Source organism: Hydra vulgaris, chromosome 15, assembly GCF_038396675.1.
Source record: "Hydra vulgaris chromosome 15, alternate assembly HydraT2T_AEP".
NCBI classification, from domain to species: Eukaryota; Metazoa; Cnidaria; class Hydrozoa; order Anthoathecata; family Hydridae; genus Hydra; species Hydra vulgaris.
The window spans coordinates 5,449,452-5,464,411 of NC_088934.1; the positions used below are offsets into that span (position 1 = coordinate 5,449,452).

Sequence of the window (14,960 nt, forward strand, 5' to 3'; positions counted from 1 at the left end):
TATATATATATATATATATATATATATATATATATATATATACCGTCATACGTCATACTTGGACCCAAATTTGATACATATTTGATGTTTGTGGCAAATCTCTTGGATAGCTGATGATGTCTTCTTATAAAGGCTTTTACCAATTCAACACCTGGGAGATTTTCATTGAAACATTGAACATCACTCCCTAAACGATCTAGATAGGATTTCACAAAAATTTGAAGATCAAATGAGGTCAGTGGGTAGCCAAAGTTGAATCTTTATTCAAGTGATCACTAAATGACTGTTCTTCTTCAGGTGTGAAGACAGCTGGATGCCCTGCATGTTTCTTTGTGATAGTAAGGCGTTGTTTTCGAAGAGCTCTCTTAATGCTGGAACGGCTAATTCTATTGTATAACAATAGCTTTAACCAACCATCAACATTATTTGGGTATACATTTTATAACCTAACAAGTATTCAAAACGTAGTTAAAATAACAGGTATATCAACTCCTTTTAAATACATTACATTTTGGGGTTTTTATGTTAAATGAAAAACAAATTTAATCATTTTCAAACATTAGCTGCTACAGTGACATTTGGGTTCAAGTAGCCCCAATTTTAAACTTCAAACATAAATACTATGTTATTAAAATCTTATTATCAAAATAATAAAAATAAAAGACAATTGCTACATTTTGTAGCAACTGATACTTGTTTTAAGAAATGTTGTCAATTAATTTTTATCTTTTTTGGTTATGTCTGGACAGACAAACATTTTACACTAAATTTTTACCATTATTGTAGTTTCCTTTAAAAAAATATCTTTTTAAATTTTTTTGATATTTGAAAAAAATTTGACTTTTTATTTTTTATGTTACTTGATTTGAGTAAGTGTATAATTAACTTATTTACTTTCGTACCAAATAATTCTATAAAAAGTAAACAAATAAATAAATATTTTATTTTTTTGGGTTCATGTAACCCAAAATGTTTTACAAGAAGTTTTGAGTTTGATCACCGCCATATCCCTGGTAGTACTATTCTTAACTTTTTTTCTCTGTGCAGCAGCCTTGTTCAACAAAGTTTCTGTTTTTCAGTACAGAGAGAGTTATAACCATAAAAAAGTAACCTCCTCAACTGTTGTAGCCCTCTTGGCTTTGGGAAGGAAAATAATTTTAAAAAGATAAATTTATTGTTAAAAAAAGTTAAAGTTATTGAGTTTAGTCTATTTTCTTTAATTTAAAAAATGTGATAATAGCATGAATATGGGAGAATTTGAAGATTTGTTTACAGATTCAGAAGATGAGTTGCCTTGTGGTTGGGAAATGAGAGTTACAGATTCTGGAAGAGTTTATTATGTCGAGTAAGTATAAAAATCAATTTTTTATTTAACAACATTATTTTTTATTCAACATTATAATTAGCTAAAGTTATGCTTTCTGGAATCCTCAGTTTTACCATTAGAAGACTCTTTGTTTCAATATCGGAAAAATTTGGTTATTGATTGACTACCAAGAGATACTTTTGATCCTATTTCGTTTTTAAGTTTTCTCTTTTGAGCTCCAGATTTATGTTTGTATTTTAAATAATTTTTAATGGTTTTGTACATAAAAGCAATTAATTAGCAGGTTTTAACCTCTGAGTTTATCTAACAAAACTAAAATTAATAAAATTTGTTTTAACAAAAAGTTCAAATTTTTTTCTTATAATGCCATCAAAAATTTAAAATCTATTGAAAATAAAATGCAGCAGAATTGATTGTTTACTATTTGCTATGAGCCCATCAGGCGATGTTATATTTGCCACTGTGTTCAACAAATATGAACATAACCAAATCTAGCAGATACAGTTGCAAAAGCTGTGTTAAAAGTGGATTGAAATTGGCTGACTTTTTCGAAAAGTTTATGACCACTAGTGTTGAGCGCGGGTAAGCACTGTGAAATCTAGTAGTCCGCCACTTCCACGGCCATTTGATTAATTAACTTTATTTTGTTAAAAATTATTCTGCTTCTATAACTTCTATTCAATAATCCTAGTTAGAAGTTTTAGGATTGATTTGAATATATATATTTGCTTTATGACAATATTCATTTTCCATTGATTCTGAATCACTGTTGTCTAAGTGAATATCATTTAGAAATTCCTTCCATAAACTTTCTTTCTTAAACTTCTTTTATAAACGTTCTTGTTAAAAAACAATCTGGAAAGTACTACATCAGTGATGTAGTATTTACCAATTGCATCCATTAAAGCTTTCTTGATGTCAGCAGTTGCACCTCTTCTTAGCATTAGATATTTTCATTCGTAAAATTGACAGTAGGCTATGTTGCATCAAATGCTTCAGTAAATTTCTTTAATTTCACATTTTCATGCAAACTTAACTCTTACTATCCGCTATGTTTGAAAGAATTGTTGGTTTCTCTTTGTTGTTTCTTTTTGTATTATTATTTTGTAGAATTGTACTGATATCTTCGATATATATATATATACGTATATATATATATATATATATATATATATATATATATATATATATATATATATATATATATATATATATATATATATATATATATTCCCGAACTTAATAGTTTTAGTAGTAGTAGTGCTCCTTTTGTTTGACATGGAACCCTTGGCAGCCATAGCAACCGAGGTAGTGGAAAGAAAGAGTTGCAGCACATTTTTTTATAAGAAAATGTGCAAATATCTAACTTAAGTAAACTTCAAATTATGTAATGTTAAAAACATACTAAAACATATATCAAGGTTTTGAAAATTGCAACATCTCCTTAGGATTTGATCTATTTGATTTTTTTTTATAATTCACCTCCTCAAGGTTGAGAAGGCCACTACAGATGAGGAGGCTACTTGTGGTTATAACCCTCTCTTAACTCTATAACTCCAAAACACAAACCTTGACGAACAAGGTCGCTGTGCGGAGAAACAAGTTGAGCATGGTACTACCAGGGGCGTGGCGGGAATCGAACTCCAAATCTCTCGCTTATGAAGCGAGCGCTCTACCTCTCTCTCTCTAGTTTTGTAGATAATTTTTGTATAACATATATAAAGATATTGCACACAATAACAAAGCAAGGATTTTTAAAAAAGCTAAAAGTTCTAAAAGGATCAAGACATTTGAAAAGGTGCTGCTGCGGAGACAAAAAAAAAAAAAAAAAGAAAGAAAAGCCTGTAACTAGAAAAAACTTAAATTAAACAATTACAAGTCTTTTTTGCTATATTTATATTTTTACTATATATATATATGGCCAGATTGAGCAATTGAAAATATTTTGTGTTAAGAGGTGAATTTGAACCCTCGCAAAATGGCACCAATGGTTGGGCATTAAATCTCTGATCTATCGAATTTATGTATGTACTTGAAAAACAAGCCATTTTATAACTCTTATACTGATTGCAATTAATCAACTTTTTTCAAGCGAGTTCTCTAAATATAAGCGCAGCTTTATTGCATAGGAATAAAGTTGTGCTTATATAAAAAAGTATGTTATATGCAAATGTAAAAAATCTACTTATATAATATTTTATACAGGATCGTGTGTAATATAAGAAAACTTTTCTATTAATTGCATTTTTTTTTGATCATGTTGTTTTGTTTTGAACTTTTGTATTTATCTTATTGCATTATCAAATATTATTGTCAAAAAATTATATATATCAAAAGTTATTGTTAAAAAATTGACAAGATTGAAAAAACATGAAACATATTGACTTATCTAGGCGGAAAATTTAAAACCTAAATTTTAGATTTGTCCCTTTCTTGATAATTTCTGATTGCTAAAATTGCTGATTGCTAAAATTATAATTGGTGATTGCTAAAGTTAGGTCATCTTCTTCTTACACCATTAAAAATGATAGACACAGCTTTTTTGTAAATCATTGAAGCCAAACTTTTTTTGCCTATGTGACATCCCTTAGTGGCAAAAAACCCACTTGAAATAAAATTTTATTTAAATTTTTTTTGAAAATTTCTTTTATTAAAAATATATAGAATATATTTTTATGGGATATATTCTAATAAAGAGTAAATATAGTACTTACTATGTTATTTTTTTAAAACTATTTATTTATTACTATTGTAATAAATACAGACTCTAATCCGTGAAATGATCTGTACCAGTTTTATATCTTTTTGTGCAATTGTATGCACCATAATTAAAATTAATTTAAAAATGTAAGATAAATGCAAACTTTACCACGAACTCATGTCGCTGCACAAAATTTTTTTAGCTTAACTTTTAGATCAGCGTTTTATAGCTAAGGCCATGTATATAGTTTTTAATGGTCTAAGATCTTATTAGTTCTGTCATTTGCAGAACTAATAAGATCTTAGACCGTTTGCAGGCAGTATATGGAACAATATTGTATAATATATCTATAAAATGACAAAACTTTAAAATTTTATTTAAACAATTAGAAGTCTTTTTTGCTATATTATTTTTTTGCAATAAATATAAGCCAGATTGAAAAAATTTTAAAATTTATTTTAAAATTTTTTCAATCTGGAAGGAGAAACCCTTTTATTTTATGTCTCTTCTCTTACGATTTTATTGATTTTGTTTTCTTCTTTTTTATGACAGTTGTATCTGTCATTGTGAATACCAGTGCTACCTTAGTGTTATTAATACATGGACAAAATATAGACAAGGACAAAAATGTTGCCCTTATTAGTTTTAATTTCGAAGAAAAATAACAATGTAAAATAATAAAAATGTAAAATTTTTGCATGTTTTTAACAAATTTTAAAATTAAGCCTAGATGAAGTTTGGTTCATACTCCTTAAGTTTTTTGCAAAATAAATAATGAAGTTAAATAATAAAATATAAAGTTTATCTTATTAATTTCATTTAGGATTAAATTAAATTTATAATTATTTGATAGTACATATTTTCTAAATTAATAAAAAAAAATTTAAAAACTAGATTACTTTTAAAATACATACATGTGACATAAGAAATATGAAATAGTTTTTTTTATGGTCGCGCTTCATAATATTAATGATATTAAATTTTGTTTTTGTTACACTTAATAATATTAATATTTCTTTTTCTTCATAGTCACACCTGTTAATATTAAACTTTTTGCTATTTAGTCATAAAAGTAAAACCACGCAATGGAAGCATCCAAAAAATTCTAGAGAAAAATACTTGTCACCAGGTACTTTTTATGTAAACTGTTTTTTAATTATAAATTTTGATTGTTGATGGGCACTTTTTTTATCGGATCCTCCATTGCTGTTTGTTCAGTTCTTCAAATTTACAAAGTTCAATTTGATTAAAAAACGTTTTATTTCTTTAAAATTATTTAATTCAAAATATTCATATCAGGTTTGTAAAATTTTTTACAACAAAAAAAAAAGGTAATATATTTAGTTTAGAAAACTAAAAACCATTGTTTATGTTTTAAAAATCAAGTTTAAATTTTAGACTGTGCAAGATTAATTATTGTATTTATTATTTACTTGAGTAAAATGAAAAAAAAATAATAATAATAATTTTTTATTTTTGATTAGTATTGACTAGTTTGACACGTAAAAGATCATTTTTATTAATTTAAATGTTCATCATTTTTATTAATTTAAATGTTAAACATTTTCAAAACATGTTTGTAATAAAATCTAATTTATTTTATTTTGGGAACAATGTGAGAAAGAACTGGGTGAACGTAACTTTCTTTGTTATGTACATCCAGTTCATCTGCACAAAAGATTTTTAAAATTCATTCATTAGCTTATTAACTTTCCATAGGATTAAATGAAAACTTGTTTTTATTTTGTTTTATTTATTTTTAAACTTTTTTTTTCAGTATATTTCAACTCATATTTTTAAACATACTGAAATATTACTTTTGTTTTAGCAGAGCTGTAAATAGCAAATTTACATTAAATAAATCTTTATCTATCTAAATTTTATCTTCATCTATCTAAATTAATCTAATCATTAAATTAATATTTAGTAAGCTAAATCAAACAAAATATGTTTCCCTATCCTTCTCCACAAAAATGCTATGTCTATGTGATTTGCATTTAGAATGTATTCAACTGCGGAAACCTTTCTTATATAACTTTCTCTAATCTAGATATCTAATCAATTTTTCTAGATCTAATCAATTAATCTAGATATCTAATATTTTTACAGAGCTTCCTTTTGGATGGAGCAAGGCCTCTACAGAAGATGGTAAAATTATCTTCATTAAGTAAGTTATTTTTTAACTATACTAATATATAAAAAATTAATTAGTTACAAAGTTGTATTAATACTTAAATATATTATGGTAAAAGGCAAAATGAAAGAAAAATCTCAACTAATTTTTGAATTATTGACAACCTGGCTGTTAGGATTAAACTTATTAAGAGTTATAAATAAAACTTATTTAAGGTTTAAAAGGCAAACCAAAATTTGGTTTGCCTTTTAAACTTGATCACATGACTTTATTTTAGTTAAATGAAAAAGATATCATGTTCATTTTTTGAAACTTGATAAAATTCTAGATTTAATTTTTCTGTTGTTGATACAATAATATAAGACAAATAATTTTACTTGATTTAAATTAAGTTTTTATTTTGTTGAATTTTATTACTGTTGAACTATACATATTTAGTCATATTGAAAATCGAACTACTTGCATTGATCCACGAATTGCTTATTCAATGTCTGACAAAAAGAATGCTGCAATGAAGTTCGATTCTTATAGTTCAGCAATGGTTGTTCTCAGAGGAAGAGACATGCGAGGAATTACTGCTGTTATAACTGGGGCAAACTCTGGCATAGGTATCTTATTTAAGTAATATAATTAGATTATGCAATTAAATTTGTTCAATAAATTATAGTTGTAATTATACAATAAATAAAGTTATATATTGCATAAATACTAAGAGCATTATACACTATGTTCTAAGTTTGCTATCTAATGAAATAAAAGTATATAGACAACAGAACTAACCTCCACTTATATTATTGACATCAGTCTTTATAAAACATTGATGATATCATATTGGAATAGGGATAGACATTAACTTTAGTACATGCAAAGACACATATACTTATATATATACTTATGTTTAAGGCTTGGTTTGGCAGTAATAACAATGTACCCAATTTCTACCATACTTATCTTTCTACAAGTACTATATTGCAAGTACTATTGCAAGAACTATATATGACTGTGAGTAAAAAGAGTCTATATTCTATAGAGCTTTCACTCTTTTAGTATGTACTCTTGTACCTAGTACTCTCAAAAACATTTTCAGTTTAAAAAAAAATGGCTTTTTTGGTCTTTTGAAAAAAATTATTATTTTACTTTATTTCACCAATTGACCTCAGGTATGTGTTTGACTTTTTTTTTTTTTTTGGTTGTCTAGATTAGCATATTAATGCTGTTTTATATATTTTATTCTATGGTATTCATATAACCATTTTTTTAGTCCCATTTTTTGTTGAAAAATATTAAATAATTAACACCAAGCCATAGTGCTATAGAAATTAAAGATAAAAAGCTAAACTCTGAATTTTTAGACATTCAAATAACTACAAATTAGAAAGGAAATAAAAATGTGAATCAAAAATATATTCTATTCAAAACAACCCCTAACAACAAAGTAACCATGTTGACTATATCGCTATACAAGGGTTTACCCTACGGTTTTTTCCAGGTCAACCTGTGGGTGACTGAATTACTTTTTACTTCTTATATGAGTCATCCGTTATGATAATCAGTAGTCGGTATAATCAATTATTTCTGGTATTTTTTCTCGGGTAATGTTGTTTAAATATTGAAGAAAAAATATTTAAATGTTTGACTACTAAAATATGACTAATAAGAAACGGTTTAAGTAAAAGTAAAAGTAAAAAAAAGTGGAATGTTATAAGCTGTTAAAAAATTATTGTTAAGTATCTTCAGTTACAAAGAGATATCGGTAAAGAAATAACTTTAAATACAGCTCTTAAAGATCGTCATGAAATATTTTAACAGTAGTCTTTCGTTGATTTGAGGCTGATTGCTTATTTTTGTCCATGTAACCTAATTTTTGTCCATGGTCTTTTTTTTTGTGGTATAACCGATTCAATCCCAAATTTTAGCATGGAAGCTAGTATTCAATTGGTCCTTGAGGGTCAAATTTTTTAAAGTCTGGTCATCAATATATATTCTAAGCTACAAACTGAGTAACTCGCTATGTACAGTAGCTCTATTGCTGCTCTTTACATTTTTCAATGAGCTGAAGCCACGCTCTGCATATGCTGAACTGGGACTATGACAAAAAAAGAAATCAATTATCAAAAACTCTCACTGAGTCCTCTTCTTTACATCTTCTTGGATTATTGTTTACTACTGACCTTTCATGGAAACCATATATACAATCGATTGCTGAATTAGCATCTGCTAAGATTGCTTCTCTTTATTGTTTTCTCCATTTTCTCTCTCCTGATTCCATTCTCTACCTCTGCAAATCTCTTATTTATTAGAATTAAAAAAAAAAAAATGTTATAAAATTTTTTAGGGTTTAATATTTGAACTGATTTCTTCCCTAGATTTTGGTGGAAGTTTTTTTGTGTTGTTCATGGCCACGCTGATCATGTGTTCATTCAAAAAAATTCACTCTGGTAAAATAACACTAGGGTTTACACCTTTGCATATTAGTTGATTGTTGACAGCTTTATTAATAACTAGTACATTGATACTGGTGTTAAAAACATCTGTTTCGCATGTTTTTTTATTGTAATTTAGAAAGAATTGGTCAGCTCTCCACTTCTTAGTACAAAGTTAATCCTCTATACCATCTAACACAGTTGGCAAATCAGTACATTGGCTTTGAAAATTGATCTTTATTGTTTTAACAATGGGTACACAAATATTTTGAGAAATACGTCTATAACTTGAGAATATACGTCTATATACGTCTTAACTTTGTAGAAAATTATAAGTTTTTTCTCATGGAATTATAGAATCTGGGTCATTTTGAAATCTTTCCAAATTGACTATTGATTGCTTTAATACAAACTTTATTTCAAAAACAGTGACATTTCTTTTCTGTGTAACCTTAAAAAGGTTTGAAACAATTATAAAAATAGATTAGTTGAAGTATAGTAAGTATTTTATGAAGTATTTTTATAACTATATTTAAGTTAATCAAATGTAACTTACTTTGGAAAATATTGCTGTTGCTTGACATACATCTTAAAGATAAACAGCTGATGATCAAAAAGTTGTATCTTCAAGTTTTTTTTTGAAGTAAAATAGTTTTGACTTCTGAGCTGCATTATAGCTATGCTCAATAGAGACTATCCACTGAGTTTACGCAGATCACACTAGCTTTTGCTTAATAAAAAAGCAACCTTCGTTCAAAACTTTTTTGAAATTTTATATGAATAATATAATAACTAATAATAATGCTTTAAATGCGATGAAGATATGAATAAAACTTTTAAATGCAATGAAGATGTTAATAAAACTTTTAAATGCAATGAAGATGTTAATAAAACTTTTAAATACAATTAAGATGTTATTAAAACTGATTAAAATAGAGCATATGTGTCATAAAAACAACTTTTATTAAAATAACTATTTTTGCAAAGTAAAAAAAAACACAACTTTACCTTTTACTTTTATAAGTAAAGTTTCTAATGCATTTTGATAAACTATTGAATTTACAGCGGATGTATGATGAAATCAAAGATCTGCTCACAAAATTTAGAAATTGCAGCGGGTACAGGTAAAGCATTGCAGCTGCTTTAATTGCAAGTTGCAAACAATGTGATAAGCAATGTGAGCCCTTCATATAGTTGTTACATAGAGTTTTCATCTGTCTTTGTAAACCTGTATGTTTACCAGTCAATACACTTGCTCCATCAGTAGTAATTCCAACCATAAGTGGAAAATCATCAAAGGATACTTGGTCATACTTATTATTACTTGATGTATAAAATTTTTCATCACTTGAGATTTCCACAGATTCTTCTTCCTCAACAAACAGTGATCTAATGTCATCATTATTTTTATTTTGTAGTACTCATTGTTCTAATCTGTTAACATCTGTAGTTTTGTCTACGATATAATAAAAAACCTTGTTTTATAAAAATCTTTTCTTAGATCACTTATAAATATATCCCCCATGGCTCTACCAAATTTAAGTCTGATTTTCTGTTGTAATTTTTTAAGTTCCTACATCTACCTCAATAGCTTTAAGCATTGATACATGAAATTCAAAATCAGTAAAAAGTTTACCTTTTACTAAAACTCTATACATGCTTATAAATAGTGTTTTTAAGTGTTTTATTTTGAATGCTAGACCATGTAACAAGTTCAAGGTTTGCAATGTTTTCTTTCGATACGGAAAGATATAAACAAAAACAAAATGATACTGTTTCATTTCACTTAGAGAATGATTATTAAACAAACAAAGGTTTTATTACAAGGAGCAAAAAAGTTGTAAGCCATAATCACAGAGAAACGTTTTATAATAAGAAAATTATTCTATTACCATCTCTCAATCTTCAATCAAATTGAATTTAATTGAATGAAATTTAATTTAATTGAACATTATGTTTTATTGTAATTCATTTACTAAGACTTTATTTTAGAAAAAAAAAAATTCCGCATGCATCATAAAGTGCATTCTAATGTTTTTTTTTTTTATTTTAATGTTAAGTTTGTTTGACAAAGTTAAAAGAGTTTTTTTTTATTATGAAAAACCATAGTTATAAAAAAGATATAGTTTAGAAGCGAACAAAGGCACATTGTTTTAACTCTTTCCAACTGTTTTTTGCCTGTTATTTGCCTGTTATTTTACCAGAAACAGCTGGATCCACAGAACTTTGTTTATTATGCCACCAGAATCATCTTATTTAGCTATTACCAGAAGTATACAGAAATTTGCTTTATGATGGATATGCTTTTTGATTGTTTAAATGTAAAGAGCAGCATTGAAAATATAACAAAAAGGAAGCCAATTTTAAAACTTTATAAATCAGTTGATAATTTTTCTGGATTCAGGTTCATTTCACTAAACTATTATAACTAAACTAATCAAAGTAGCAAGAAAAAAGTTCTTTATCTTTTGAACAAAACATTTTAATTAACAATATATATATATATATATATATATATATATATATATATATATATATATATATATATATATATATATATATATATACATATAGCAGCAGTAGAAGTATTTTTTGTCATTATTGTACCAATATACCGCTTTTTTTATATTCATTTTTTATTTTGCTGTTTGTTAAGAATTACAAAGAGATATTACAGTAATAGCAAATCCTGGCCGGAGCAAGAAGAAGACAAACTTGACTTATCACTGACCCCCGTTACATAAAAGTTTACATAACTATTAAGTGATACGTAAAACAGTATAAGTACATAAAAAACTTCAGCAAAAAAATAAATTTTTGCTCACAATGTTCCAGCAGAATAATTAAAAAAAAAAAAAGACAAAAGTGAGATAATCATGAAAGTTATAAGTCACAAAAAGCTGCGTTACGTTTTATTAAAAATAATGCAGTATAAATAAGTATTTATTGCTGATTACAAAATCATAAAACAAAAAAGAAAATAATTAGTAATAAAAGCTAAAGAAAATTTAATAATTTTAATTGATTTATTTAATTCAAAACATTTTAAATTGTTAAAAAGATATTTGAAATCTTGTATATTGAAGTCCATGTTTAGTAAATGCCGTTTTGAATCAGTCTCTCTGCCGTTTTGAATCGATTCTCTGAAGTGCAGTTTAAAACAAAGTCTTGTTTTTCATTAAAAATATAATTAAAGTTGTTCCAAACAAAAGGTCCCTGATATTGAATTTGGTAGGAACTTAGTTAGTATGGTCTTTAGGAATGACAAAGTTGTTCACTGAAAATTTAGTAGGATATTTATGAGAGATTTCATTAAAGTAAGATTAAAATGGTAGTGGAAATAAGAGAGCCCACATTTTGCCATAATGCATAAATAATATTATAATATAACATTACTTGATGAATATAATTTTATTATATCTTTTATTTATATCTTATAATTTTTTAAAGCTCCAAGCTGACGTAAGAGAGGTTTGCAATGTGCATTCCTGTTTGTCCAAATATAATCCTGCATGCATGTTTTTTTTTGATATTATTTTTTTTAATTTTTGGTAATAAGTGCTACCCCAGGCAAGGTCAAAGTAAAAAAGTCTGTGTATAAACAAAAAAAGTATATTTTTTAAATATTCATTGTTAAGAAATGATTTTGTTTGATATAACATGGAAAAATTTTTTGAGATTTTTTATCTAAAAGCACTCCAATATAGTCTATAGTCAATTCCCTTTTAATCATTATTTTATTGATTAAAAGACTGGGAAATTGAGAGGAATAATATCGGCTTTACTAGGTTTATGGAATAAGATAAACTTTTTTTATCTACATTTAATGAAAGTCGGTTACTTATAAACCACTCGTTGATTTTATTTAATTCTTATTTAAAATGAACAATAATATCATAGTGAAATAAAACAAAATAGTGTCATCTACAAATAATATTTGTCATCTGTATTTAATGTTTTTGATGCTAAATCAATTTTTATATTAAATTTAAATTAACTAAATTTTACTTTATATAAATAACTATAAGTCATTTATATAAAGTAAAAATAATAATGGTGCTAAAATAGAATCCAGAGGTAACCTACAAGTTAAACTGTGTATTGCTGTTAATTAGATATGATTTAGACCAAAGTAAATTTTTGTTTTAAACACCATACTTTTCTAGGTAATTTTAAAATTATCTCATGATTTACTGTGTAGAAAGCTTTGGATAAATCAATAAAAACTCCAATTGAAAAACTAATACTACAAAAGTAAAGGGGAGTTCGAACTATGACAACACTTCCTTATGAACTTGGAATTTGTCGTGACAATTAATTTTTGAAGTCCACAATCAATTATATGTTTGATTGCGGACATTTCATCCTCGGAAATGGTGCTAAATCTATCTACTTACACATTTTGCAACTTTTTTTGACCATTTAAACTGCAAACTCAAGTTAATGCGTCCGCTAAGTTATCATTAAAAGGAACAAGATATACATCAGCTTTAATATTGTATTCTTCAATTATTTATTACAACACGTTTATTCTTCTCCGCATTAATATTTTACCAGTTGCTTTTGACTTCAATTTTAATTTACCAGTTAGCACGTTATAAATCCAGTGGAACACTGCTACAAAATCTTTAAAAATTATTACTTTCTCTAGTTTATATACCATGTCCTTTTTATTCCTCTCTTCACTACGCCTAACTGTGCCATGTTTAAATGAATTTCAGACCTTTTTTTATGAAGCTATGTTGCATCTTCCACAGTTGCATTACCAATTTGAATAACAGCACCCATTGCTAAAAAAGTTGCATTAGCCCATATCCTTTCTCTCCATCCCATGGACAGCTCAACAACCACAAAGTGGCTTGCAACTTTTATCTCCGCACAGGCTTCTTGAAAAACGCATTTTAACATTTTTTAAAAATAGTTGTTAGTTTGAACTCTTTGTCAAACTAACAATTTTTTTCTTAAGACAATCAACAACTGACAAAAAACACAGATTGAAAACATTACTTTCCTGCTCAACTTTTTTAGGATTTTCTCAATTTTCTAGACCTTATCAATTTGTTACCAACTTTTTGCAAATATAAGCCCAACACGGCAACCCCTTCATCACTAATATGTTCACCTTCATCGCTCATTAAACCATATTTTTTAAAAGCCTCTAGACATAATCGAGACTCACCACATTCTCATTAATAAAGTTGTCATTCCCGTAATAAGATTTCCATTCTTCATCAACGCGTCAAAATTATTCCTGAATTTTCAAATGGAGATAAACCTTGCATAGATCCATGATTGTTAGTTTGTTTCCCATTTTTCTTCATTCACTCGACTTACCAATGCACACATCTTTATCTCTTGTATATGTTTTAATGAAGTTGTTTGTTTCTCTTTAATGCAAAACAGATCGCAGCCATTAAAGGAATTTTTCTTTTGGGCGGTCCTATCATGTTTTCATCATACTCAAGTAACCATTTTCGCTTGACACAATCCTGAATTTCATGTTCCGCTTTAGTTTATTTTGGTATCTCGTATCAAGCAAGTTTATTAAACAGTCGTTGGGGTTCGTCCCGATTTTCCATTTTTATTTAAATATTAAATCAATTTTATTAACTTCAAAAATTCCGCATCAGCTATCCCCAAACTTCGCCATTTCTGATGACGAAATAAAAATTCTCTCTGTAACTTAATGGAACTCATTTCGAGACTCATATTAACTCCAAATGGTAAAACATCTATAAATATATTTAAATATTATAAACCTCGAAAGTCATAGTCGCGGATCCTTTTCATTGATAAACCCTTGTTTCAAAATTCACTATCTTTGAAGGGTTTATTTTGATCATTTATTTTGTTTGTAAGACAAAATCTTGTTATTTAAAATTGTCTTTGAACATCCCGCATTCATAGCTGTCACCACCGCAGTCGCCACCAGACCATTACCTTTCAAACAAGTAAAAGATAATCCACTAATTCCACTGTTGTTTAAAACCAAGATTGCGCAGATTCTTCACTTCTTTACTCGTTTCCCTTCATCTTTAGGTATCTCAAATCCGAATGTCCATTGTCACCATATTTGAAAAACTATTTGGAGGTTATGATTTGCAATGTGATTGCACCACATTGCTAAGTATTGTTTATGCTTTTTTCTTGCGTATAAAAAATTCTTCGCAATGTGGTGCAACCCTCTGCAGTAACATACTAAATAAATTTTTGTCTTTTTTGACTTTTCTGATAAATTAGCAAGATACGCCAATCATTTCAAATCAGCTAAAAGTGCACCAGCTTTTTCTTATAATTCTTAAGTCATATAATTTTTTTTTTTTAACCACAATAAGAACCTGTTTTTTACAAATTCTACTAGAATTTATTTAATAT

At 27.1% G+C, this 14,960-nt stretch overlaps 1 protein-coding gene across 1 annotated transcript in view; it reads left to right on the forward strand.

The window, feature by feature from the left end:
• The first annotated feature begins 1,188 nt into the window (after positions 1 to 1,188).
• LOC136072057 (WW domain-containing oxidoreductase-like) overlaps positions 1,189 to 14,960 on the forward strand; it is a 37,163-nt gene continuing 23,391 nt past the window's right edge. Inside the window, exons 1-4 of the mRNA XM_065820138.1 lie at positions 1,189 to 1,345; positions 5,093 to 5,157; positions 6,138 to 6,195; positions 6,601 to 6,770. Of these exons, the coding sequence (XP_065676210.1) occupies positions 1,242 to 1,345; positions 5,093 to 5,157; positions 6,138 to 6,195; positions 6,601 to 6,770 (397 nt within the window). The 5' untranslated portion in view covers positions 1,189 to 1,241. The remainder of the gene's footprint in view (positions 1,346 to 5,092; positions 5,158 to 6,137; positions 6,196 to 6,600; positions 6,771 to 14,960) is intronic.